Genomic DNA, 27,833 nt, shown 5'->3' with positions numbered 1-27,833 from the left:
CTTTGCCGTCTGATCTTCTACCAGAAGAGTGAGCACTGTGGGGCTTGCACACAAAAGGCTGCAGCACTGCCACACTCGACCTGTGCAGGGCACATCACCCTTGGAGCGACGCACGCCACGTTTGATGACTTCAGTTGCCATGTTCATTTCTTTTAGCCATTTTGCCAGAGTGGACATTGCAACGACTGCAAAACAGCCAGCAGGGCATGTGGCTGTTTCACTCTGGCACTGACACATTCGCCCTCTGCCCAAGCACTGCCACAAGAGCCACTCATGCTCCCAGATTTTCTGCTGTGGCACCTGGTGGATTTCACATAGATACTAAGGAGCAGCAGAAGTGGACCTCATCCTGAAGAGGATCTCAGCTGCTGTGAAAGAGAAGACTACAGCTGTGAGAGATGGCCAGTAAGTCTAATCCTCCGGTGGGTCTATGCAACAGATTTAGGTCTGCCCTGTGAAGACAGATGCTATAGCAGATGGTGGCCAGTGACAGGATTGTGGAGACTGGAGCATGAAGCAAAGAAGCACCAAACAGCTGGGCTGTGCTCCCCAAAGACAACCTCTCTTAACTGGCTTTAACCATCACTTTCTTCCTTAAACATCAAGAGATATGTTGCTTTAACTTTGCTTTACAGTACATTTGAAAGCCGAGCTAAGGTTTGCACTTTAAAACAAAGTTTTCAGCCACAGAAATATTCCCTTCAACTCTTTGTCGCTTGTCTGTTCCTGAAGATGTACACTTCTGAGCGCTTTTGTACAGTTCTTGAAAGGTCGCACAGACATTTCACACCTTTGCAGTTGTTCAAGTTCCTTTCCTCCACACACGTCGGGAGTTGGAAATACAATTTAAAAAAAAAAAATCCTTGATCTCTTTAATTTCCAGAAAACCCTCATTATAATTTCTTCAAAAAACTGGTTTTTGGCCTCAGCTAAATCACATATTTGATAAAAGGCAAGAGCAAAAGCAACTGGAGAATGAAGAGAAGAGCCCTCTCATCACCCATACTTCCGTATGGCCCAGCACACTGCTAGAGAAGGAGACAGTGGAACAGCCAATGCAGGAGAGCAGAAGAACATCCTTTAGAAAGTTTCAGTGACTCTTAGCAGCAGCAGCACATTGGATGAGCAAAAGCACCATGCAGAGCCAGCTTATTTGATTCAAGCTGCTGTCTTCCAGCTATATTACTTAAAGGTTAGTTCAAAAAAGAAGCTGTTCCATAGAACAAAGCAATGTGCTCTTACACATCTGTTGGGTTCCCCCTTCCCCCCCTCAAATAATTTTTCACTTATTGTTATCTGGAAACAGACTCTTTTCCCTCTCCTCTTTTCCCATTTTTCAGATGTTTCCTACAAGCACCACATCTGTCAGCAAATCATTAGTAGACCACTCACTTTGACACGTGTCGGTGTTTACCTATCAGCTACAATAAAGTCTTCCTCTTGTGGACGATGGGCTTTCTTGCAGGGGAACAGAAGTGCTAGGAGTGAGGGGCAGTGGCAGCACACTTTCAGCACCCAGGTGCTACAAAGGCCAATCCAGCATTTTGCAGCAAGCACCCAGGGAAGTCTCAGGAAACAATGAGGACAACTGGGAGGATTAGACCCTGCTATGTTTTCCTGATTGGTCACTGGGCTATTTCTCAAAGGTCACTTATGAAAAGTTACACACACACACTTCCAGGGAATCAACAGACAGCTATGGATGGAGGCATGTTCAAGTGCCCGGATTTCAGCTCTTCTCTGCAGCAGCTGTCTGCAAACCAAAAGGCTCCAAAGATATTTTGTTCCGTGTCTAAGACTGAGCTCCCTCTCTGGCACTACTGGCCTGGGTAGCAAGTCGCACCAATGTTGGCTTGAAGACAGTCAACCATGTATACAAGAAAAAAAAAATTAAAGTGGGGAACATAAAAGACTCTGCTTTGAAAAATCTTTCTTTAAAGAAAATTGCACCTTAGAAACATGGAAAAACCCCTACTTCTCCAATGTTTAATCTAAATAAAATTAAAGCATTTTTGTTCATTGTCTAGCATGACACTTTCTCTCACGATGAGGACTGCTACACCTTCTGGAGTCTCCAGCTCAGAGAGACAGTGGATGGAGAAGACAGGCCAGACAGCTCTCCTTCCCTCCAGGCAGGGGGAAGTCCACCAAGCATCTTGAGAAAGAGTGGAGTGAGCTGCCTGCTTAGTTTGCTTGAGAAAATAAAATTTAAAAGCATTTCTGGTACTTGTGATAAAACCTTGGAAAGGCTGGAAACAGATTTTCTTTTTTCATTTTCAATTGCAGGGAGTGAGTTTTCACCAATTAGTTTGAATGAGTGTATCAAAACTGAACGTACCTCCATACCCAGAACAGCAGCCAAACTTCAAAGTTTGAGTAGGTATGTCTGCTGTTAGCTATGTGTAGTGTGACTGCTGTTCTCACAGACAAAAACGGCTTGAAATTAGATAACACGCACGGTCAGCTCCTCACTGCCCCATTTCTTTGGGGTGTGCAAAGCATACCACCACATAGCAGCGGCAATGTCGTAGCTCCTTACAGCTTTCTGCTAAGCCTTCTTCAACTATGGTTATAAGGACAGCTTATAGGCTTATACTAAATATTTCCATTTCACACAATCCAGGGTAGTGCATTACTACTGCACTTGAGAGAGGGCAAGGGAAGCTTACAGAACCCCTGGCAACTATTGATGACTTGAGAGCAATCCTATATATAAGCAGACATAGTGCAATAAGGAATACATACTTTTTCTATTCCTCTCTCCAAAGCTTGATACTTTTCCTGCATAGTAGCTGCATAGAGCTAGACATTTATACTTGCAAGCTAATAAAACTTCCTTTTGTTTCATAGAATGAGATTTTTCCTTTAATTTAAAAAGCATGTACTGTAGGAGTACAGTTATTCAAGAGAAAATTCTGCTACGAAAATCTGGAGAAAAAAGATACAAGAACTTTCAAATGTTAGCATATGAAGTTTGGTTCAGTTAAGTCTCCTTTTAATTGTGCTCTAAGGAGGAAACTTGACTTTCTGAATCTAGCCTAGGCTAGCCTATGGCTTGCTGCCTTTATATCATCATAGATTTCCTTGATTTGATTTTTTTTTCCTATAGAGAATAATTCTGGGGTTTCTTTGAATTGAGTTTCCACTTTTTTTTCTGGCAGAACATGCATTTTTAATTTTTTTTCCCCAGACCACATAAGCAAACAGGCTAACAAGTTTAATTCCCACTTTTTTCTTTTTGATAGACTCTTCTGGCTGGGCTAATTTGCCTGGTTTTTCTGCCAACAATGTATTCAGCTCTTCTTCCTGGCATGTGAAGCAGCAGCTAACAAAACAGTGTCTTCTTTCATTTAGTGCAGACATTAATTATTCTTTCATATACAAACTTTCCTGGCATTAACATGGCAGAGGTGATGGACTATGCGCACAATGTTACTATTTAGATGGGACAAACATTAAATACCTTTGCAGATCCCAATTTTCTAACTTCCAGTGATCTACAACATCAAGAAAATACATAGGTGGATTTGTTTCTCTCTTCCCTGTTATCAGAAATCCTATTAGTTGTTTTTCAAACACTAGTTTTGCTAATTAGAAAAGAATCTTCATAGTTCTAAGTAAGTACTTTCTCATAACTTTCTTTTCCATCACTTTTGTATTTTTCACCTTGAACCATCTTAGTACAGAAAAAATAGAAAGAAATTATGCCAAAAAAAAAAAAGGGAAAATGCCTGCCAGCTGGACGAAGTGGATAAGAATTAAATAACCCGTTACAGAGGGCACAGATCCTGGGAAGACCAAAAATGTAGACCATTATACAGCAATCAAGAATGAATTCCAGTGGCAACCAACAGCAGGGAGACAGTACATCTGTAATTCTGTTTACTAACACCTCTTCATAAAAGAACCTGGAAATTATGACTCTTAATGAAGCTAATTAGGGAAGGCATATATTCCATCCTGCAAATGCTGAGCAGGAAACAATCCCCACCTCAACAATTTCTCAGCCCTCCCTAACACAGCACGGCTGGGCCCTAACAAACATCAAGAAAAGCATCAAGTCAAGAGATGTATCTATCCAGTAATTTATGCTCACAAAAGGTAGTTCTGGAGCACAGACGAAGTTATTCTCCAACAGATGACAGCCTCAGCCTGGACCTGACTACGAGGCTGAAGTCAGTGGGCTGGAAGTGGACAGAGATGCAGGTAGTGAGTGAAGGTCCTCCTGGCAGGGTGGTCTCACCATACCTGGGGATGCAGTGCAGTCCTGGCTGCTGCCCGTCCCAGCAAGAAAGGCTGCTACAGAAGACCCAGGGCATTGAGAATCATTTTAATCCATCCTCTGCTAAGGGAGAATCTAGTTTGTCTCAACTAGGGTTGCCATTTGTCCAATCTATTCAGAAAAATGTTCATATCTGTTCTAATTCATATCAGTGCTTTACTGCTTCTACGGTCAGAAAACCTTTACTAGTCTCTGATATGAAAACACCTTCATGTAATTCCATGAAACTCCTTTCTGTCTTAATCTTGATGAACACAAGGAATAACTGTGGGACATCTGCTTCACAGCACATTTTTATTCATTTGAAGATTTACATTTCCCTGCAGAATTTCCTTTTTAAGACTGTCTTCTGGACTCTCTTCAATTTCTTAGAAGTCCTAAAACAGAACACTTCTTAATTCAGGCTTTTTCAACTCCAAGTAAAGCAAAAAAGACCCTGCAGAGCCTTACATAAGCTCTCATCTGAACAAGAGAAGCGCCATGGAGGGAATTAAGAAATAATTTCATGTCTCTGGCTCCTGGAACCTAGCATCTTCAGTTTGACTTAAAAAGCTGGATCCCAGAAACTACTTGTGCTACACATTTTGTGAAGACCTAATTGGAGATGATACAGAGGAAATCATTGTGTAACACTGCAGATCATCACCTCTCTAATACACCACACTGTTAATGTTAGAAGCCTTGCTGTCCAGCCAAGTACATTCTAATAGTAAGACTCATTTCACCATGTCCTGGATTGAGAGCAAGTCCCGCTCACAACTGAGCAGTGCTCAGAATGAAAAATCATGTAAGGAAAAATACCACACATCTGGGATGCTTTCACATACAGAAAAGGGCCTTCCAGAGAGGATGTAAGTTAGGAAGAAAACGGTCTTGAACTGAAGTGAGTCAAAGAAGCTTTAGAAAAAATGGCTAAAATGCAGAGAAGATTGCCAGAACCAGCTAGTATTAGACAATGTAACTGGCAGGGGCGAGAATCAATGGCAGCAAAGAATGCTGTGCCTCTCCAACTTCCAACAGGTCTTTCATTCAGTCACTAAAGATGTGATAAACGCAGTTCTGTGTTCCTGTATCTTCAGGGAGAAAAAACTTGGAAGTGACGCTGATAAAATATAGGAAGCTAAGGACAGGAATAAAATGGCTGGTTTTCTTAGTGAAACGAGACAATGAATAGGGCCACCCAGAACCTGTGCTGAACATCTCTCATGCATAACAAAGAAGGGTTAACAATGAAATAGCAATTTTTTTCATTGAATGTTAATGAGAGCAGATAAGAAATCTCACCTCAAGGAGTTCTACAAGGACCCTATAAGGCTAATCAGGCAATAAAATGCTGGAAGAAATTCAGTGCTGATAAATGCACAGGTGCTTGCAACAGGATACTCTGGAAGACAAAGGTGTAACTGGGTTTAAAAAAAAACAACCAAAAAAATTATTAAATAAATATATATCTACTTATAGAAGAAAGGTCTACCAAGGGTTATTAAAGATAGGGAAGCAACATCTGGCTCAGGAAATTGGTAAGCTGAAGAATGTCAGAAGCTGGGAGGGCACTGGAGGGGATGCAATCCTTTTAGCCTGCCCCCTGCTTGTACTGTCTTTCCCAGCTGGACTGGATGGTGCTCACGTCTCAAGAAGGGCTTAAGGCAGAATGTTTGCCCTTTACATACAACACAATGTCATTTGCACAGGTATAACAGGATTTAAGTGTTTCGTAGCACTACCATACCTAATAGATGCCACAAAATGAACAAACATATTGATTCCACTTTTCAGTTTGAGAAGAGTATCACTGTATTGCCAACTTTAAGTATTTAAAAACTCCTAAAATTACAAGGTTCAGAGGTGATGCGTGGAAAAACTCCGCAATCAAAATTGATTGTGAAGCAGGTATGTTTATTGTGATTTCAGCTCTATAGAGGTGGGTGCAGCGAGGGTCAGGTACCCTTAAAGGTGCATGCACACCACGCCGTAGCTTTGGCCTCTTATTTAAAGCAGTAAAACATACATATTCAAAGGATTGCTCAACCGCCTGGTACATATGTATTAGACTCTCCCGCTCCTGATGTAAATTAGGTCTCCTCCCCTTTGCACATGCGCAGTCTTCTTACATGTTACAGGTCATACAACGTCATGCATCGCATGTCTCATTAACTTGGACTTATGCCTCCCCTGGGAGGAGAAAGTAATATTCAACAGTCTATTAAGCAGGCGCAGTTCGGGGACGGCTAGTCATTATCTTTTCCTATCGATGACTCAGATCCAGTTAAAACGACATCCTCCCTCGTGGCTGTAGAGACAATAGTCTTCTCCTCTTTATCTTGTCCCAAACAACGAAGCGTCAAGTGATAAGACCCTCTGCCTAAGCCTTGCATTCTTCAAGTGATAAAGGGCGCTGGTGACCAAGGGCGGGACATAACGCTTTGTTTCTTCTGTTTGCGTAGAGCTTCAGGCGACTCAAGGGCAGGGCAGGCAAAGGCATTTTTAGCAAAGTTAACTAATATTCAAACCTGTGGATATTTTTCTACTTTCCCAACTCAGAGGCATAATGAATGTTTCTATTTGCTGCCTCTTTAATTTTTGAACCAAGTCATCTGCTGAAGTTCTTTTCTACAACTATGAAAAACAAACCCATGATTTCCTCGCCACACAGAAACACAGAATCTCTCAATCCCCTCATCTCAGGTGTTACAGCTTCAAAAAGCACGGCAAGTAACAAGATCAATTATAAAACCATAGGAATTAATAACTCTGCTAGAAGGAGAGGAAAAGTGTACAATCTGCTTTTTTCTTCCTGTTTATCAATTACATCATCTCTTTAGATTACATTTGCAGAAATTTTGTTTTATTTTTTCCTTTAGCCACCGATGACCACTTTAGTTTTGTTCTTCCTTTCAAAGAGAACAGAAAACTCATTTCTAAAAACCAAAATCTTATTTAGTAATCCATATTCACCATGAAAACCTTCCTATTTGCCACCGGTTAGTGGATTTTTCCCCAAGAAAAAGGAAATTACTCTTGACAAGCTCAGTTATGAAAAGCGGCCAGCTTTGCTTGGATCAAAGTTCATAGGAAAAAGTTGTGTTCAAGGTAACCTGACTGGATTGTGTTTCAGTAGTTCAGTGACCAGCAGGCAGCTTTGCTGAAACAATGACAGTCCATTTTCCAGGGTTCAGAACAACAAATAATCAGCTAAATACCCTTTGTTAGGGTTCTTATCGTGTTTTGGTTTTGATCTTACATAAAGCAACTACAGTTACAAGGGACAGAGAAGCTTTGGAAATACTAGTCAACAAGAGAAAAAAGAAAAGAACGCTTAGAATAAAAATCAGAAAAAGTGAACACTGCTTTTACTTCAGAGGAGAATTTCCCTACTTTGTTCATGGGCAACATATTTTCTCAACTGACGCAGGTGGTCTACTCCTTATTCGGAAAGATGGAATTACTTTTTCATTCAAGCGAGGGCCCCACCGCCCCTGTGGCAGCTCACGATGCAATACTGCAATATCGTCAGCTGACTGGTGAGGGATGATGTGTATATTTTTAAGTAAGGTTATTCAACTCTAAATAGTCATCTTAAGGGAATAGAAAAAAGCACATTTGAAACAGCTGGTGCCTCTTTCTTGTTTTCTCTCATTTCTTTTATTAAATAAGACAGAATTAAGAATGAAATATCCATGAGTTCCTAGCATCAATACCCCTCCTTTCTTGCCCAACTATAAGGAAACAATGGCCAAATACCCCAAATCCCAACTCAATGTCAACAAATACAGGCTTGCAGTTCATCACAGTCTGTTTCCTCATGTTTTCTTCTGGCAACGTCATCTCACCAAGTTATGAAAAACTGCTTTTATCTTTTAATTCAAGTAAAATACACTACAAAAAAGCTGAAGGATTCAGCGTGTGCGTAGCTTTCTGAAGGACTCTGGGACCATCAGTATTCCTTAGGTGCCTGGATTTATTTCCACTGGGTTTCCATTTCATTAAGGTGCCAAGATGCCTTAGAGCATGTGATTTGAATCAGTCCTTGTCTCAGGGCACAGAAGAGTCCTCCCAAAGCTACTGCACCACGTAGCAAAACTTGCCAACTGCTCTTTCAATTGCATGTGCTTAGGAGTCTGACAAAGCAGTTAGTCTGTCGCCTCATTGTCTAAAGTCCCTCATCCTTTCATATCTCTTCAGGAAAAAAAGGAGGAGGGAGGACACCTAATATAAGTCCGGAGCCTCCACACTAAGAAAGTTCATTTAACTGAAGCTATTCATATGCTGATAACCTTGTAACACAAATTACACTCCTGCAAAAAAAAAAAAAACAAAAAAACCTCTAAGGAAAATCAGAGAAAAAGATCTGTAGCAACACCCTTTATGCAAAGACAGAAAATCTGACTTCTGGAACACCTGAAGAACATTCCTGTGGGAAAGCACACCAGGCACTTGCCAGGCAGGACTAAGCAACCAGAGAGAGCATCCCAGTCCAGCTGCCAACACAATCATACGGTGTTTGATTGTTGTTCCATAGAAACACAAATGCACATTTCTACATCACAGGAGCATACTGAATCAGAGCAAAACTAGACAGCCAGCATCTGGTTTTTGGGAAAACTATTCCCCAGTGCAGATCTGCTTTTTCTGTAATGAGTCAGAAACAAAAACGAAATTCTCACCTCCATGCTTCACTTTCACGATTATACAAAGGGTTCTTTCCTTCATTTGCATATACTTAAGAAATATAGTAAATTTTATTTTTAAATGAAAAGAGGGACGCTAGTCAGCATGCATTATGCTGTGTTCACAAAGTGGTGAATGCAAGACCCTTGTAATTTAAATATTTTCATTATGTTTACTTACTACTAACACTACATAATGTTCATTCAACAAAAGAGGACACTGACACTTGGCACTGCAAAGAAACCCATGCCTGTCCCTTTCTGCTCATGAGAGAGACAGAGAGGGCTGGTCACAGCCAAGCACAGCGCGGTGTGTCTTGCAGAAGGAAACACTCCCTGTCCTGACAGTTTCCAGTGTGATACTAAGGGTAAAGACTGTGTGCTCTAAAATAGGAAGAGTTTCTTTGGTGCTCCAGGCTGTTCTTTTTCAAGAAGCCAAACCTTAAAGCCATGCTCTCACACTGCCCAAACAGATAGTACCGGATAGGGGTTGCCCCAGCAGAAGCAGTCACAGGCAGTAAAAGTCACAGTCCTATTTACAGCCTAAGCAGACAACAATACATCAGCTTTAGCATCTGAAAGAAACCTCAGCAGTGACCCTTCAGCACCAGTACCTGCTGGGAGGGTGCATGCAGAGGCAGCTGACATACTTCGCAGTCACTGGGGAAGGCAGCAAGGCAGGGAGCTGTGGAGGCTTGGCAGGCTCTGCCCAGTGGGGTGGCTGGGAAGCACCTTCCTCCTCCCCAAAGTGGACATGCACCACATCTGTGTTCCATGAGACATTCAGGCACCCTGTGTGTGCCCCAGCTCCAGGGACATGAGCCTGGGTGCTAACCAGAAAGGAGCAAACTGTGCTCCAACAGGCCCCAGGGTCCATGCTAAATGGAACCAGGATCAGGCATAGGATTTTACTCTATAGCCTAGAATAAACCTTGAGAAACTTCAGAAGAACTAGAATAAACTAAGTCTTGAGTATGCTAGGGGATTGAATACAACGTGTTATCTCCGCTTCCATGTGGTTTCAACATAAACTACTTCAGTCTTGAAAACAGAGAATTCACAACTGTGATCCAGTCATTCTACAGTCAACAGAAGGGTCCACATGACCACCAAAAAAATCATGCAATAGGAAGATACTTTGTGGATGACAAACACCTAAAGCCCAGGACAGCCTTGCATGCTTTTATAAAAGTACAGCTACCCCTCATCATGTCAGCTATGCACCACAGGCAGGCAGTTCTCCTAACCCCACACCTTGAATTCTCCCTGCCATCCACCACCTCAGAGCTTCAGCTTTGCTTTAGCTATTACATTTTAGAGATCAGGACTTCAGTTTATTTCACTTCACTGACAGCGCTGACAGCCTGAAAACTTACATATAAACCATGGAAAGGGAAGAAACTTGAAACTCATCCATTCTGAAACTACTGTATATCAAAACCAAGAGACGACTTCTTTCTGGAAAGCATGGACTGCAAAACATGTTTAAAACCATTATCTTCAGGATTCTCACAGTAGTACAGGTACTCTTTTAGTACCTTTACTGTTAGCAGTGCATGATATACACTTGTGGATACATTTCATACTTCAGACCTATTTGTATCTTACCGTTTTAAGATAAATTTGAGAATAGTCATGGCAGTGTTAACAATTAAGATCTTAGTGTCAGTTTGGAAATCACAAAATTTCATTTTATTGTCAGAGCTGTAAGACGACAAAACCTTAGCCACTATAGCATAAACCCAAGAACACTCAATTGCTTTAAAATTGAGACACACAACATCCAGTTGGAGATGTCTATAATGGTAATTATCTTATATAAATCACCTAATAGTAGAATTCATTTGCAAGCATGTAATTACAAAATTTGCTTTTGAGTTACCCAGAGTAGTCACTAATTTCAGAAAATCAGTATGGGCTATCAGGAACATCTACTGTACATACAGGACCTTTTTCTTGGCATCCCCGAGGCTCTGGCTATGTACTTATCTGATATTTTTCTGATTAAGAGATCTTGCCATGGTAACTAATAGTCCTTGAGGGATACATATTTTCTCTTTTTAATTAGAATAGAGTGGAAGAGAATGGTTCAGTTGGAAGAGACCTACAACGATCATCTAGTCCAAATGTCTGACCAATTCAGAGCTGACCAAAAGTATGATATTAAGGGCATTGTCCAAATGGCTCTTAAACACTGACTCAGGGCATCAGCCACCTCTCTAGGGGGCCTGTTCTAGTGTTTGACCACACCCTCTGTAAAGAAATGTTTCCTAAAATGTTTCCTTTTTGAATACATATAATCTGCTATTCACAAGGATGTCCAGCAAGGACACCCACGGCTTAATTACATATGTGAACCATCACATCTTTCTGCTCTTTCCTGAATCTGGCAACTGCCCATTCCAGTCAGGATCTTCTAAGTCTCGCACCAAATAGCCCACAAGCAATCAACCTTGGTGCAACTTCTCCATACCTTGTGCAAATTTGTCTTCTCATATCCTTTCCCTTGTTTACGTCACACTCATCTGAAGAGTCCTAGACTTCGTGATTCCTCACACGCAAATTATTCTATTGTTTCATCCTTGCTCCTACCCATTTTGAGTATTTTTCTGTTCTTCTAAACTCACTTTAGGAATGGGAGGTTGCAAATGTCAGGTGAAGGAAGTCAAATGCAGCCACATTACAGATTTAAACACAGTGAGGTTCTCTGTTTCGTTTTGTATTGCTTTTGATTTGCCTTTTTTTGATTGCTACTCTGAACCGAGCTGATGCTATGGTAGAACCATCCACTACACACACAAGATCTCATTCCTGACTGGTAACAGACTGCTGAGAACCCATCGTTTCCAATATGAAATAAGGATTATCCCCCCGCAAACCGCTTTCCAACCTTTGCTGAAGGCAAGGCTGGCTTTTATTCCCAGGCAACACAAGAATGCTCCTTTCTGTTCTTGTTTCAATCTCCAAAAGTACATCTCCTGAAAAATAGCATGGACATCTTCTCTTGTACAGCTTATACGGCCTTAGAGGGCCAGCATCAATGTATTAGACAATCTGTTCTGAGTTTGGGACTTTCCACTCTACGAACAATAGATTCCTATGGAGAAGCTGGAGAAAGCTAGTTCTCCTGTCTACCGCAACACATAAAACCCCAAAGAGAACATCAAGAGCTATCCTGTATTCGTGCACAGAAAGGCACAAACAACAAACTCGGCAGAATCACCATAAAAATCAAGATTCATCATTTGCAACTTAATACAACTAGGTACTTAAATAAAACAACATAAATTACTGTATATGTGAATGTTTTCAATCTCATATATTGGTTATTGGTAGTGCTAAGACTCTGTAATAATGCTGAGTTTGAATAAAATTCTGGGTACTCTGTGCTTGGCACTCTTCCATCGCTTGGCTTCTGATTTCTCATGTAGTTTCTTAATATTTGCAATGGTCAGAAATTTTGAAACCAGCACAACATTGCATGAAAAAATACCTCATGTTTTTCCATTCTGAAGCGAAATATTGTGGTTATCCTGTATCCTGCCTCTACAAAAAGGAATGCAGTACAGAACAGCATCATTTAAATAAAAGCATGGTATTAATAAAATCCAGATCTTTTTGTCTTTGCTATTAATTTAAGTATGTATTATGAATTACATCAAATATTTTTAGATCTTACCCAGTGTATATTGCTTATTTACTACGTGCAATTGACTCAGACTAGTAAATGAAAACAGATTAGGAAGCCACATTTTCTTGTTCTCGTATAACTGCAGAATTATGCAATGTTTGGAATGCAAACTCCACAGGGGAACATTAAAAAATACTGGTTTATAAACTACAGTCACCTAAAAGCAAATGTCATCCAAGAAAACACTTCCTTTAATACTACATTTTTAAGGTTGTTAACCAGTCCCTCCTCCAGCTGAGGTCTGAATTATTGTTAACTTTGTGGTTCAATAAATTGTTAATATCAAATGGGACAATCTAAGAGAAAGATGATACTTCAGAGTATACACAGCAGATGAAGAGTTACAAAAACGGCACAGAAATGTTGCTGTGAAGAGTTAATGCAGTAAAAGGGAACAGCTGGAGACTACTAACAGTGCTCATTAGAGGGAAGAAGCAGCAAACCTCCTAATTGGGTCAGCTGACAGGTGGCTGCCTTCATCTGTGCCCTCCCGGCAGCCCAGTCCCAGCCGCAGAGATTGACGCTACTGTGTGATCCTCAAACCAGACCTACAGCTGCAAAGCTGCACCGCAGCTCAGAATGTGTGGTGGGACGTCCCATGGCCAATTCAAACCATCTCAGCACCGAGGTGTAACACAGGGAGGAAAATGACAACTGTATGTATGGGAGTAAGTTAGGGAAAACACTGAGGGTGCATAAAACGACTCTTAAATACAGCTCAGAACTGGTAACTGAATAGTATACTACTTTATTTATATATTTAACTCCCTAATACCCAGTATGCACTGCACAGACATAGGCAAATAATTTCAACCTCTGCATGCCTCTGATTTCTAATCTAAACCACATCAACCAAGTTCACCAGAATCTCCCCAAAACTTCCAAGGGTCAATCAACAGACACATGTAGCCCCTCAGCAGAAAAACTCCATAGAGAAATGAACCCTTCCCCAAACCTGCAGGCAGGCAACTCTCCCACTGCCTTTTTTATGCAGAAGCACACTCATGACAGTGACAGTCAGAAAGTGGAGGCATGGGCTCCATACTCTCTCCCAGAGGCCATACTCCCGGCAGACCAAAAAGTTTCAAGAAACATACCTGAAGTCATGAAGGGGAACACTCAGTGTGTTACTACTGATGACAATTCACAACACAATTAGCCATGGTTAAATATTTCTGTTATCCAGATAAAGACAGGAACAAAGACAGCTGCTGTCAGAAAACCAGTGCAACTGGAAAATGAGTATTTTTCATTGTAGATAGAAATATGGGGATAAAAATAATAAAATTAGTTAAATGTATTTAGCAAATATTCTTATGTTAATGAAGAACAATTCAGACATAAACTAAAATTCTCGAAATTTGGGAATACAATAAATTGTTCTATGGAGTTTAACCATTCAGTTTTTCCTATAATTTTATTTGAAATTTATGAAATAACCAAAGCAACATTGGTTTAAATGTTTAGCAAGAAAAGCCAGTCTTTTCCACAGGAGAGGTCTCTGTTGTAAGAGATCTGACTTGAAAGTTCCCTGATGTCCTTTGAACTTTAATTCCCTCCTTTGCAGTAATCCTAGCACACTTGTTACAAGTATTTTAACATTTAATTTAAAAGACAAAAAGACAGATGCTCCTTTGTGGGACTCCTTGCATAAGTGATCTTTAGCATAACTGAGGCTGAATATAGAATATTTTTATTTTTAGCTGAGACAAACATTTATTTTCAGAAATGAAGTTGAAGACTATGCTGAGCCTGAGAAAGATGTGGTGCAAACTTAACTGCTAACTATAATAAAAATCTGAAACATCCTAAAGGAAGGTGACAAGTTCTTAATTTACTGAACAATATTCTATATACAAAATCTCTCTTCTGACAAATTAGCTTGTAGACATTTAGATATTGCTCTCAAGCAAGCTAGGTGCCATGCTCTTCAGGAGCCTAACAGAGATCAGAATTGCATATAAACAATTTTCTGCAATTCAGGCAACAATACCCAGCCCACGCTGCTTTGCACACTCTCAGCGTTAGTGGTCTTAGATCAAAGTCTTAGCAAGTATTACAGGAAGATGAAAAACCCATACACACCTTTTATATTTGATGTCTCACACTGCAGCTGTAATAAATACTAGGTCATTACTAACAAACCTTCTGGAAAAGACAATTTTAATACAAAGCTTTCAAATATTTATGGTAGTCCCTCTCTCTATCAGGAGTGCCACCTACCTTCCACACTTTCGAGCCTTTAACTAAATCATCTGGTGTATATTTTTCTTTTGCTTGGTACCAGCAGCACTCACAGCTGCACTGATAACAGGTTACTTGCTTTATTGAAATATATTTATTCTAAGAACTCCAGTTCAACCTGAAACACATTCGCTATGATGGATTTAAAGTAACTCTTGTGAATTTATCTCATCTTCCAGGACCATAAGGCAGGGCAACTCTCATGAGCATGCTTGAGACTCAACCTGAGGCACCTGCTGCTGTTTCAGACCATTACCTCTCTGTCGTATTCCATGTTAATGTGCTGCCACTGTTTATTGTGGGGAAGTGATCTCTTTAGATGACTGACAGTAACTCACTCAAGCAGAGAAAGCGCCAGGTCAGAGCAAGGAGCTGCCTGATCTGGGTGGAAAGTCTCACATAGCAACTGCTGCCTCTGCTGTATCTAACTTGTGAATAAAGGACTTGTTTTCTATCCTGGCTTTCAATTAAATTTTGATAAACATAGACATTTACTGAGACATTTAAAACAATTTATCAGACTCCTGAATGAATGGTTGTTTTCTCTGGAACAGAGTCAAAGCCTGAAGCTCTATTCAGAGAAAATTTCAAATGACCAAAGGTGGAAATTTCTGTTTCCGTTTCTGATCTTTGCACTATCAGCAGTTCAGATTTTCAAAGATAAAAAACCAGCACCAAAGGTACTACAAGATTTCAAGGTAATTTTTTTTTTTTCAACACCCCCACCTCTTTTTTTTTTTTTAAAGGATCAGAACTGAGGGGACGGAATGCCTCCACCAAGGACGCCACAACCTAATGGCCAAGCAAGAATTCAGACACAACACTTGATCTTAAAATGCTTTTCCTCCCTTAAGACCTCACTTTGTAGAGATGCTGAGCTCCCACACTTTCACATTGCCATTTCTGAGATAAAACTCACACTCAGCTTTCCAAGGGAGAAAGGCAGTGTTAGCATCTCTTGACCAAGATGCCAGGATGGCCTTAAAGGGTTCCCAGTTGCCTGCAATGTCATCTGAGAAACAGCAGCCAGGAACATTGAAGTTGAGAAAAGTGCAGTTATTCCCCAAATACCCCAGATTCAAAGGATGTATATCTTCCAGCAGGCAAACCTGTCTCTCCTAGTAAAGCGGAGTTGCATTTACAGCTTCTCTAGTCCGTTTTGCAAGTCTGTAACTGCTGTCCACACAATGCTTCTCAGGCTCTTCAGCAATAAGCACTATATGGTGGAGCAATCAGCAGCTTTTTATCTTACTAGCAGCTGATCTGAGGCATGATGGAAGAAGAAAAATCCTCCCCCCGCTTTCACACATTCGCTTAGTTAAGCACACCCCATGCCGAATGGCTTGGGTTTAATTCTGTGATCAATATAGAAACTATTTAATATGCTAAATCTAAGATTATCTTTCAAACAGTCCTCAATAAAAAAGCAATGATTCATGTGAGTTTTCAGTTTAAAAAAAAAATATAGAAACTATTTAATATGCTAAATCTAAGATTATCTTTCAAACAGTCCTCAATAAAAAAGCAATGATTCATGTGAGTTTTCAGTTAAAAAAAAAAAAAAAATAGGGAACAATTGCAAAAGGTGTGAGGGCAGCAGGCCGGCCAGCCATCAGTCCTGTGCTAAAGAGCTGCACTGGCTTATGCTCAGAGGTGAAACCAGCTGCTTACTTTCTTCACAGCTAGATCAGGCAATTGACTTAGCAGACTTCAGAAGCTGCCATTCCACAAAATCCATTACCTGAGTTTTAACACATATGCCAGCAATTTCCTTGTACCACTGAAGAAAAGATTAAAATGCAGTCATGCAATATATTACGTGGTTGGATAACACAGGTCTTAAAAATGCATAACATTTGGAACGAGAAGCTTTTGTGAAAATGATTTTCACTGGCGGGTGGCCTATTTGTTACTGTGACAGGAGCAACCGCCCTCTTTGGCAGACTTTGGCTGCCACTTGCACTGCTCAAGGAGGGATGGAGGCCAGATTCCTAAAATGTTTCCAGGATTCTAACACTGAATTACCAACAGAGAAGATCACAACAAAAAAGCAGTAGCTTTTATAAAGAATGCTGACGGTGCCTCAGACCAACAAACTAGCTTTTGAACAAAATTATTATTGAACTCAGACGGCCTGTTTTTATTTCCTTTTCATTACAGCTTTTGTACAGATCTGTGTATGTCTATACATGTGCATATAAATAATTTATTGAATAAAATCTCCACATAAATGAAAATGTAAGGTGACTTCTATTAGCTTTTAATTCCACACAAACAATAATAGGAATTAGATCTATTCATTTCAGTTCTGCTTGAAGTACAATTTTACTGACTGTACATATCACATCTTAAACTGTACAGGCAGTACTGAATTAATACCAGCTTTTACACAGTCATGAAAGGTGCCAATCACTGCTCGTTCCACTTCAAATGAGAAGCAGAGTCACTCAGAGTGCAGTACAGGCTGTACCACTCATTTTTAACATTTTCAGAAAAGAACATGACAGCGCCAATGAAATAATAATGTAGTAAAATCCCACCCCTCATTCATCTCTGCAACCCCTCTGTGCCATTCACAGATGAGGCCACAAAAATCCATGCACACAGCATGCAAAGCTGCTAGGACTGCCTTCTAATTAGACACACCAGGAGGTCAAATACAGCTCAGCTGATGCAGGGATCTCTTCAGTGTCTTTAGACATAGAGCAAATAAGAGACCCTTTGAAACATGATTGAACTGAGTTTGAATCTGCATAGAAGATGCCACTAAAGTTTAAGGCTATACATTACACTGACACCATCCCGACCGTCAATTACTCATTATTTATAAGCTTATCTGTTCACAGGACTTTGCATGAGAAACAACAGAAGTCGGAAGTACAAAAGAAATCAACCCAGCCCTATCATACAGAAAAACCCCAACCCTCCTTGGATCTATTTGACCTTAGCTAGGATTGAAACACGTTGTGAGGCAGTCGATCAGAGACATGTTCTCTAGGACTCATCCACACCACACATTGTGCTCCACTGCCCCTCTGAAACTTCATCAAAACATCCTCTCTCTATGTTCTCCAAAAGCCACAGCCCTCTCTTGTTTTGATATTACATTTGGCCTGCAATATCTCATGGCAGACCATCAAGCTGTCCTGTCACTGCTGTGTCATTGAACCCTCTCTGCAGGTTCAAGTGAGGCTGAAGGCTGAATCCAATCAAACTCGACCTCCATTACAGAGAGGAAAAGAATTAATTCCATCATTTTGTCATCTTAGGGAGATATCAGTGTGCATGCAGAGATAAGTATCAAACAAACCAATGACCTCCCTAGCTTCTGTGTTTTTCATTCAGCATTTGTACAACACCTACTGCCACAAGACCTTGGTCTGTAACAAAGGCTGACCAGTGTCAAAACACTGCAGCAGTTGTGCAAAATTAAAACTTATTATGAACAGCATACCCAGTATTACTGCCACATTCGTCATCTAAAAATGCAACAAAACCAAACCAGGAACCGAGATTGGAGCCCTGGTATAAAGAACACTATGCACGACTTACCAGCAAGAATGTGAGAGGCTTGGGCTCACTGAATTGCTCTGTTTCCCGGTTTTCCTCTGAGGCTGCGTGGTTACAGACATAGTTTGAACCTAAAAATCTGTCTGAATGTTCACAGTGATAAATACATAGGCCGAATTATTATGCCTAACCACTATACAGTGCAAATCCAACTCAGTGAAAGGACTGTAATTCAACAGTAGCAATCTGGGACTTTCTCTCAGCTTATCCAAGATCAAACTGGATCACTGAATTTATTGGCAACACTCTACATATTAAAGTTGACCAAACTAAGGACCAGGCAAGACAAAGACAGAGGAAAATCTGCAAGAAAGAAGATGTCTCAGTCTCTCACTTTTCAAGCATCCAGTCTGAACATCAGCATTATGTAGTGATGCTGGGACATCGGTAATCAAAGCCTTTTATTTAAACATACCAGATATCTTTCCTCCTGTCTCATGCTGGGGGTACGGATCATGTGATTCTGTTCTCCTCTCCAGTCTCCGAAACGTCGAAAAAAATAATTGGATAAAAATCGATTGACAGGATCTCTAATAATATTAATGTACACCGGCTGGTCTCCTCCAAACCTGTCGGAAGGAAAAGGGTGAATGTCACCAGAAGGTTCCACAGAGGCACATATCCATCTTTCATCTGGATGTTTTCAAATTACTCTCCACAGAAATTCAGAGCTTTTACAAGCTTAGGAGTGAAACTGAGAAGCTTACAATTAGTTACCAAAAATTTGTAAAAGCATGTAAGATCTCACTAGGATAAGCCATAAACATGAAGCTACATGTGTACTACAAACATTTTAGTTTAAGACCTTTTTTTCCAGTGTGGCAATAGTTTTGCGTCTTGAGTTTTCTCCTTGCTGGTTTCCAATGAAGAACCTTCTGCACCTGAATCAGAGAATGAGCATTTCTCCTTCTCAATACCTTTCCCACCTGGGAAGTCATGTCAGAACAGGCACCACCTAGCACTAACTGCCATAAGGCAGCCTTGGATCGCCTTTACCTGCACCTGTAAAGGATTTTGCAGCATTTGAGCTTATCTCAAAAGGCTTCCTTCGGTTGAACTGACAGATTTGCATGGTATTTCCATCTTTGTATTTGGAACTTGTGCAGATCTTCCTCCCCTCACCCTTAGCTTGCACCACTGGCTGGATTTGAGGTTATTTCGTGGTTATGCAATGCCTTATCCTTGTACTACACTTCATGAAGATTGTTTTTTTTAAAAAGTCAATATGAAACCTCCTGCTTCCAAAAAGAAATTGTAACTTCATGTACAATGCCAGCCCAAGGAAAAGGAAAGGGTAAAATGAGTTGCGACCAGGCTTTGCACAAAGCATAGGTACTAGCAATTTAGAGATGAGAAGATCAACCAGAGGAACTTCATCAGCTCTACCCTCTTATACACCTCCTCCTGGTGGGTGGTGACAAGCAGCCTGAAGTTTAACAGGTGGGATACAAAAAAAGGAAAGGAAGAAAAGGGAGCTTGAGAGGGACTGTGATTATATTGTATTTTCACAATATTAAGATACCGACCAAATATTTTACATCAATATATGGCATTAGAGAACAGGCCTAACTGGAAGAAAGAAAAAAGAACCAGAAAAGGTTGCTTACACTGTTCCATGGTCAAAATTAGAGAATGGACATATATATGATGCAACAGATTTACAGATTACAAATGTGAGATAAAGAACAAAATAACATTTTTTTGCTTGAGAAGTTGATTGGATTAATTCAACTTGGACTTTGCCTGATCCAAGAACATGAATTATGTTTCTCCCTTCTGTTTCCCTAATTTAGGAGAACAATTCTTACTTAAGCACTACTTTATGCTTTATTTTCGGAAGCTCAAGGACACAGCCATGTTTAAGTGCTGTTCTGATGACTTTGAGTCACAATAATATTTTACATTTTAAAAGAACATATATAAATATTAGAAGAGAGAAAATTGAAGACATCCTTTAGATTAAAAAAAAACAAAAATCCAAACCCTCAGCTTTTCTTTATCTTTTGAGTTGGGTGAATAACTGAATATGTATAATAAAAGATCAGGTCTCATCATAAATATTAAAGACCCATATATTAAAGCAAAATTGTTTAAAAATATGAGTTCTAGTAAAAGACAAGATAAAAATCCCATACAGTTCCAACTTGATTTTTATTTTGCAAGACTCTCCACACCACTAAATACAGTCTGCAAAGGCTTATCTCATGAATAACTATGCATATCAATAATTTTATTGACCTCAGTGTTGTAGGATCACAGCTGTAATTTCAAATTGCACACATGGCATAAAACTTTAAAACAACCCAATTAAGAAGGCAGATACTCCTTGCTTCCTGATTAGTGCATAGCCCAGTCTGGACATGGGTGTGCAAGAGAACTATCCTGAATTCTCCTCTGAGCTTGTGTGCTTTTTGTCTTTATACAGAAATAAATGCTTGATGCAGATCAGCAATAATCTTGATGACAGAAGGGAGTGAAGAGCAAAGAAAAGGTGAAGCAATCAAGGCAATAAGAAGCAAGGACAGCAGCAAGTTGTCTTAAGAGAGAGACAGAAAGATTACAAGATTCAGAGAAGAAAGAGAAGCCCTGAGTTTTGTGGAGAACATTAAGCCTAAATGCTCCTTAGAAGAGAGGAAAATCAAAAGGAGGCAGCTTTTAGTTGCCAAGATAGAAATATTCATGACATCATTATCTTTTCTGAAGTAAAAGGAGGGGTCAGATAACCAACCCACCAAAGTGTCAAGAGCCTGTCCTTTTACTGGTAAGGTCAAGTCCTTAAACACATGTACTGTAAACTCAGTACCAACAGCTCTAAGAGAAGAGGCAAATGCAAGCCTGTCCCTCCCAAGAGGACAGCTGAGATAGGGAGTCACCCTTTTACAAAGAGGAACATCTTATTTCTGAGACTGTGACTCGCCCAAACACAGGAGAGCTTGAATTTCTGGTTTCCTGCATGCTGTATATACCCAGCTGTAGTTGTTCCACCAGGCAACAAGCAGGGAATTTTTAGAAAAATTAAGTCTGTTCTGGCTCTTATTCAAATCTGCCTTTTTAAAAAAACATAAGTTCATAATACTTCAAATTCCAACCATTTGTTTCTATAGACTGTACTGAAACTCTTTAATGGAAGCTAAGCAGCACTCACATAGCATAAAAAATACTACTGGTTAAAAAAAAAAAAATCAATAACCTTAAGCTATTTAGAGAAAAAAAAATGGGCAAATCAATGCTCCATTTGTTTGAGTATGTTCTGCATATTTTTAGGTACCTATCAATCACAACTTATTAAATATTGCTTAGCTCTCTAGAGTGAACCTTTTCAAATTAACAGCACCCATCTGAAAGTGCTCTTGCAAACAATAACATATTGTGCTCTCCCTATACATCATGGCACCTTATTTATACTTAAGAACCTATTGTGAAGAATTCAAAAGGGGACATAATCATATTTTTCTAGGCCTGAGCAGAAGTTTTATCTTCTCTTAGTGGGATCAAGATTGGGTCCTGCATGATAAATGTACCTGATTATTCTTATGCCCAGCAGCACATTGCTGCAGCTGGGTAGTGTGGGCCAGGACACCATCACTCCAGCAGACCACTGAAAAGGTACACACTGATCCTCTGCAGCACAGCTTCATGGGGAGCACTTACATACAACCTCCGCCTTTGTAGGACCTAAATAAGATGCACTCACATAAAAGTCTATCTTCTGAAAAAGGTATCTTGAAATGAAAAGTTATCATAACATCTTGTTAATACAAGCTCTTGTGGCAAAGAAACCCCATTCTGCACACAAGCCACCAGGTGCCTCTAGGATGCTCCAATGCTCAAGGATGAGCTGCAAACATTTCCAGAGGAGCGGGCTGATGTTCTGTCTGCCTGAGACTACACAGTACTGCCAGCCTCCAAAATCAAGGAGTTTGTTTTCTTGCTTTGTCTGTACTGCCTCTCTTCCAGCTTTTGTGATATCACAAAAGGCTGTGGTCACATTTTCAAGCTTTTCTTTGAAATTAGGAGGATACACCATTTCATAACGGCATCATTGGCTGGCCTGACCTTGAATGGGAGGTATATGTGGGGGGGATCCAAAATACCCAGTGGTTCAAGGTTAATAGTAAAATAGTGCAAACTGGCAACACGCCGCTCATTAATTACCTCTTCAGGAGCTGTGATTTCAATAGTAGAAATTTCAGCTTCTGAATTGATTTATCTAGGTAATGTCATCGTAAAAATCACAACTGAGTCCTCTGGGAATTTCTTAATAAACTGCTTCAGACTAGCAAATGGCTAAAAGATTACACTATAAAGCCTTCTATTTCTCTATTTTGCTACGCTGTAAATCTCCCAGAATATTTCACATTGTATTTCTGTCAGTGTTTTACATTAATGCATGCTAAACAATGAGGGTTTTTTTCTTCCTATGCCTTTCATTATGCTGAGGATATCAAAGTAGTTTAATACATAAATTCAAAATGAACACACACTGATACGAATCCTGCCTGGGTTTGCATAGCATCCCCAACCCAAGTAAAGGCAACACTTTAGAAGGAAATAATAATTTTGTTTTCATTTATGAAAGTTACATGTGGAAACAAGTAAGAGAAAAAACACAAATTCTCCACAAAACACTACGGCAGCTATAGTCAAACCCTGCATTATTTAAAATAACTTAATTCCAGATACCTTATATTCAAGACTTTCCAAAGGTCTAGCTCAGGATGTCTCTAGACCTCTGATTAACATTTCATTATAATTCAAAGATGCAAATGTTGCACATTCTATAGAGGAGCAGAAAAACTAACTAAGAAGTATTGCAATAAATTTCCAGCAAATACTAGAATAGCTGATACAGCTCTTTGGAAAGTATTAAATCAACAAACATGGTGTGTGGAAAAGATACAGCTTCAGGACTGGATGAGACCACAGATTTGGCTGAGATAGTTACATTCACACAAAATCTTGGGGCTCGACTTCTTAGGAAGGTTATAATGCAAGCGATGTGGCAACGCACTTGGCACTGCATATTCAATTTCTTGTATGAACATACCTGTCAATAATGTCACAGGTGACTCCAGCTGTCCTGTGGAAATGATTGTCACAGAGCTACTCAAGATAATGCTAGAAATATCCATATGGAAACAGAAATCAGGTATACTTTACAGTGAGCAGTAAATCAGGTGTAATTAAAAAATTACTGTAACTTTGTGGGATATATCATGTATACATTTTATAAAATATAAAAATTAATGTAATTGAAATTGAAAACATGGCTGCCCTGTCCCATACGTGAAATTCTGCATAATCACCATCAAATAGAGGGAACTGTGGATATCATCATGTTTAAGGCTTTCAATATTTTCAATCTGTCGGTTTAACCTGACAATCTGCAATTCAGAAGATAAGTGCAAAACTACTGATAACATTTCCAGATAAAAAAGTCACAAAAGGTAAGAATAATGGAGTGAGTGTTTGCTGATTAAGAGCTACCTGAGCCACAGGGCAAGCAAGACATAAGCAAACATCATTCATTGCAGAACGGCAAATAAAAACCAAAGCCTCTAGAAACAGAAGCAGAGCAAACCCACATGTGAGAGGCAGTTCTGGCAAGGACTTGCATGCCTCTCCAGGTTAGCAGTAGTATGTAAAACCTTACAGGCCAGATTAACCTAGTTTCCCTTTTTCTGAGAAGCAGAAAGGAGCAAAAACCTGGCACAGCACTGGTATAGCCACTAACAGAGTCCATTTTAAACAGAGAATGCACGAAGTTCACTGCAGAGTCAGAAGAAAGATGAAAAAATATGCCTTGCAATAGAAAAATGACAAGAAGCTGAAAACTTTCAGCTTGAAAAGAAAGTGAGAAGTGAAGAAAATAGAAAGGTGGCAGTGAGGTGACTGCACCAGTGTGTAAGAAATGGCATATGAAAGCTTACATAGGGGAAAAATTTGATAAAAGGAGTCTTTACATAGTGGGCAAATGTATCTGAGATCCACGGAAAAGGAGTCAATTGGATTTCTCAGAAAAATTAAGAGGAAAAATAACTCACAATTTACAATTTGAGAGAACAATTCACTATCGGAAGAATTTACCAAGGGTGGCAGATTCCCCATTACTGCTTATTTTGAATCAAGACTTAAATTTCCTTCCTGAAAGATGAAGGTTTTAGTTTCAAACCAAAATAGTATGTATTGTGCAATACACGAGGGTGAGAAAGACTAGAAATTACTCGGGACTGCCACAATCCATTTTTCTGCCTGAAGGCAGGATCAGCTCCAAAACCCTCAAGTACAAATTATTCTGTTGCTTCGCTGTTCTTGTTGTTCAAGCCTTTTCCTAAACGTCTGATCTAGAACTCTGTCGATGCAATTTAAGACCACCACTTCAGCTATCATTACTCAAAGAACTGTATAGCCCCTTTATCTCTGCAGAACCTTTCTAATATAAAATTCAGAAGTGTACCACAATCCTCTCTTTACCAGTCTTCTGTATTTTTTTTTTCTTTTCTGCCCTTTCATCCTTTCTTCACAGGTCATTTTTTAAATCTCTGATCATTCTCTTTATTGTCTTTTGGGGTAATCAACATCTTCCTTAAACGAAGTTACTCTTGATTCAGTAATATAATCTACATCGTGAACGTGAACCTGGAAACCAAACAACAGCAAAACCAGGATAATTCAGGTTGTTATGCCATCTCCATTCTGAAAATAATGTATTATCCACTGAATGAAAGCTACAAAGTCTATTATGTGAAGAATGCAGGATATCTAGGGAAATAATTTTTAAATCAGATAATTTTGAAATTTGTGGGAAAACTCACTCTAGAGCAATTTTTTTTTAAAAAAATAACCCCCCCAAAACCTTCTAAGACCACAGAAAGGTCAAACTGCATGTTAGACTTGCACTTAGCCTTCCATCAAGTCACCATTAAAAACCATCATTACACACTCACGACATTAAAAAAATGTAGTATAAAAAAGGAAAAAAGATGTAGGAGGGATTATAGCACTATGTGGCCATTCATGAAATGTGTACAGGGCAGACCTCACATGACGGCAGAAAGCGTTTCATGATGTGTTAGTAAAAAGTATAGATTATAATGAACACACATAAAGACACAGTGTTAAGGTTGTGTGCACGTTTAGCTGACATTTCCCTACTAAAGAGCTTACCCAGAGGGTAATAATTTTTTTGTTACCGTATTTTTAATGACATTTCCTACATGTGTATGTTTTTTTTTAAAGGAGAAAAAATCCACAACATGAAACTAATTTAATAGACAATCTTAGTCTGCAATCATTGTTTCAAGATGTTTCTTCAAGGATGCATTCAAAGAGCCCAGGCCCTCCCACAGCTGAGCTGTACAGATTAAGCGCGAGCTGACCAAACCACTGCTGTTCATACAAAGTATACCTAAGTTTGCATTCAAACGGTCATGGACATTCAGCATCTTGTTCTGCCAGGTCCACGCATGTGCCCAGCACACTATATTCAAAAGCTAACGGAGCACAGTTAAAACACATAATAGGTACGTTCTGCAAAACATTCACGCTCTGTGGTACTACTTGTTCCACTTGATAAAGAATCATCAAGCTATTAATAAATCTGAGTGTTGTGATAAATTTCCCATGAATCTGTTTTACATCCATGAAAATAGCATCACAGAATCACCCTGTTTTTTCTGACCTCTTACAAGTCTATAAAAAAAAAATTAAAAGTGAAATTCTATTTCCAAACCAATGAACCAAAGACACATACATAGATTAAGTCATGGCAAAGCAAGATATTTATTTGCCATGAAAAATGTATCACCCAAACTTTACAAACAACAATAAGCCAACATGCAAGGCTTTCAAACACCATGCCGTTGCACAGAGTGTGCTCTTGCTTTCAAACACACAGCTTATTCGCATGACATATAGTCAAGTTAACTCTTCCAGATTTACCTCTCTAATATATGTTATCTATGGACACATTTTACAGAGCCCAAGAACAGGGAATGCTGTAATGTCAAAGTGCTGCATTAAACTGCAATGTTTAGAGCTGCCTCTGCATGAGAAAAAACACAAAACTGATGAGTAACAACAAAAAACGAACAATATTGAGAAACTAAGCTCAGTTTTGGGCTTATCCAGACTAAATCTTTCTTTGTCTATCTCTCCATTCAGACAGCATGTGATTTACTGCTACACATAATTCAGAATTCAGGTCAGAGTTGAAGGAAAGTGTCCAAACTGATCAGCACTGCTGCACTGCTGACACTGTCTGCTGCTATAGCAGCCTGATTTACTCATTTTCCTTAGTGTTTGCCGTCATGTGTGTTTAAAAAAGTAATAGACAAAAAAGAAAAATAAATCAGTAAAGCTGATAAAGACCATCTATCAAAAAAGACTTTTTCAAGAAAACCAAGAACTAATGAATAACAGAAACCCAGATATTTATGTTGATTCCAGGGACTAAAGACCAGTACCTTCTCAAGCAGAAGATCCAACAGATCTTTCTCTCTTCCCCAAAACCTGTCTCCCCACATCCTTCACGCACTGAGCAAGAGGGTCATGACAGAGCTGAGGCTGGCATCCAAGCAGGGCACAGAGAGGTGGCTGCTGGCTGTGGCTCAGCAGAAGCTCTATTTTGCTTGGCTTTCCTTTCAGCATATGTACCTGCAGCAGTGTGGTTGTTTCCGAGTCTTCTGCTGGCCTTCCAAATTTGGTTTGAAACTGGCCAGTGAGTTCACAAATTATCGAATTAGGCATGGGGCAGAAACTGGAAAGACAGAATAGCTGGAACTGCACTTTTGGGCTCTGGCAGTCAAAGGCCAAACTCCTACCTTTAATGTGACAGATAAACTGGCATCACAGATAGCATATTTCCTCAGAAAATTATGCTAAAAGGAAAGTGGCGTCCCTTCCTCTCGAGCACATGCACACATATGCTAAATATACACCACAGATATTAAACTGCAGCTGAAAGGAAGAAGAGGGCAGCAGCTTGACAGTGCAGAAAGGATGACTCTTCACATAGTAATGCTGGGTGATAATTCATCCTGGCTTTGAACAAATAAGATATACTGCATTGAATTATAAGGGCTAATTAAAATGTGAGATAAAATTGAGCCCATGCTTTATCTCTGTATCTCCTTACCACATCATAGGTAATTTTAAAGGAGATCATTCCCCAGTGGCCTATAACTACTGCAGAAAGTAAAGAATTCATGGCTCCAGTGAGACTGTTTCTCTCTGGGTGGTCTTTTTAATGTTTCTGCCTCCTATGACTTTACCCTGACCTAATAAGCCAGCCTTTAAACAAGCAAAAGTCACTTACCAATCACTGATGGAGGCATGTCTTCAGGTTTTTACACATTCCCCTTTAACTTCATTTACCCTG

At 39.7% G+C, this 27,833-nt stretch overlaps 1 protein-coding gene across 1 annotated transcript in view; it reads right to left on the bottom strand.

Annotated features, from left to right (window-relative positions):
- The window catches only part of UST (uronyl-2-sulfotransferase), a 98,349-nt gene that overhangs the window by 41,837 nt on the left and 28,679 nt on the right, over nucleotides 1-27,833 (bottom strand). Inside the window, exon 4 of the mRNA XM_010141775.1 lies at nucleotides 18,870-19,023. Within this exon, the coding sequence (XP_010140077.1) occupies nucleotides 18,870-19,023 (154 nt within the window). The remainder of the gene's footprint in view (nucleotides 1-18,869; nucleotides 19,024-27,833) is intronic.

This window comes from Buceros rhinoceros, unplaced genomic scaffold (genome assembly GCF_000710305.1).
Source record: "Buceros rhinoceros silvestris isolate BGI_N320 unplaced genomic scaffold, ASM71030v1 scaffold28, whole genome shotgun sequence".
Classification (NCBI taxonomy): Eukaryota; Metazoa; Chordata; class Aves; order Bucerotiformes; family Bucerotidae; genus Buceros; species Buceros rhinoceros.
The sequence above is the reverse complement of the archived record's forward strand: the minus strand, read 5'-3'. Positions and strand labels throughout refer to the sequence as shown.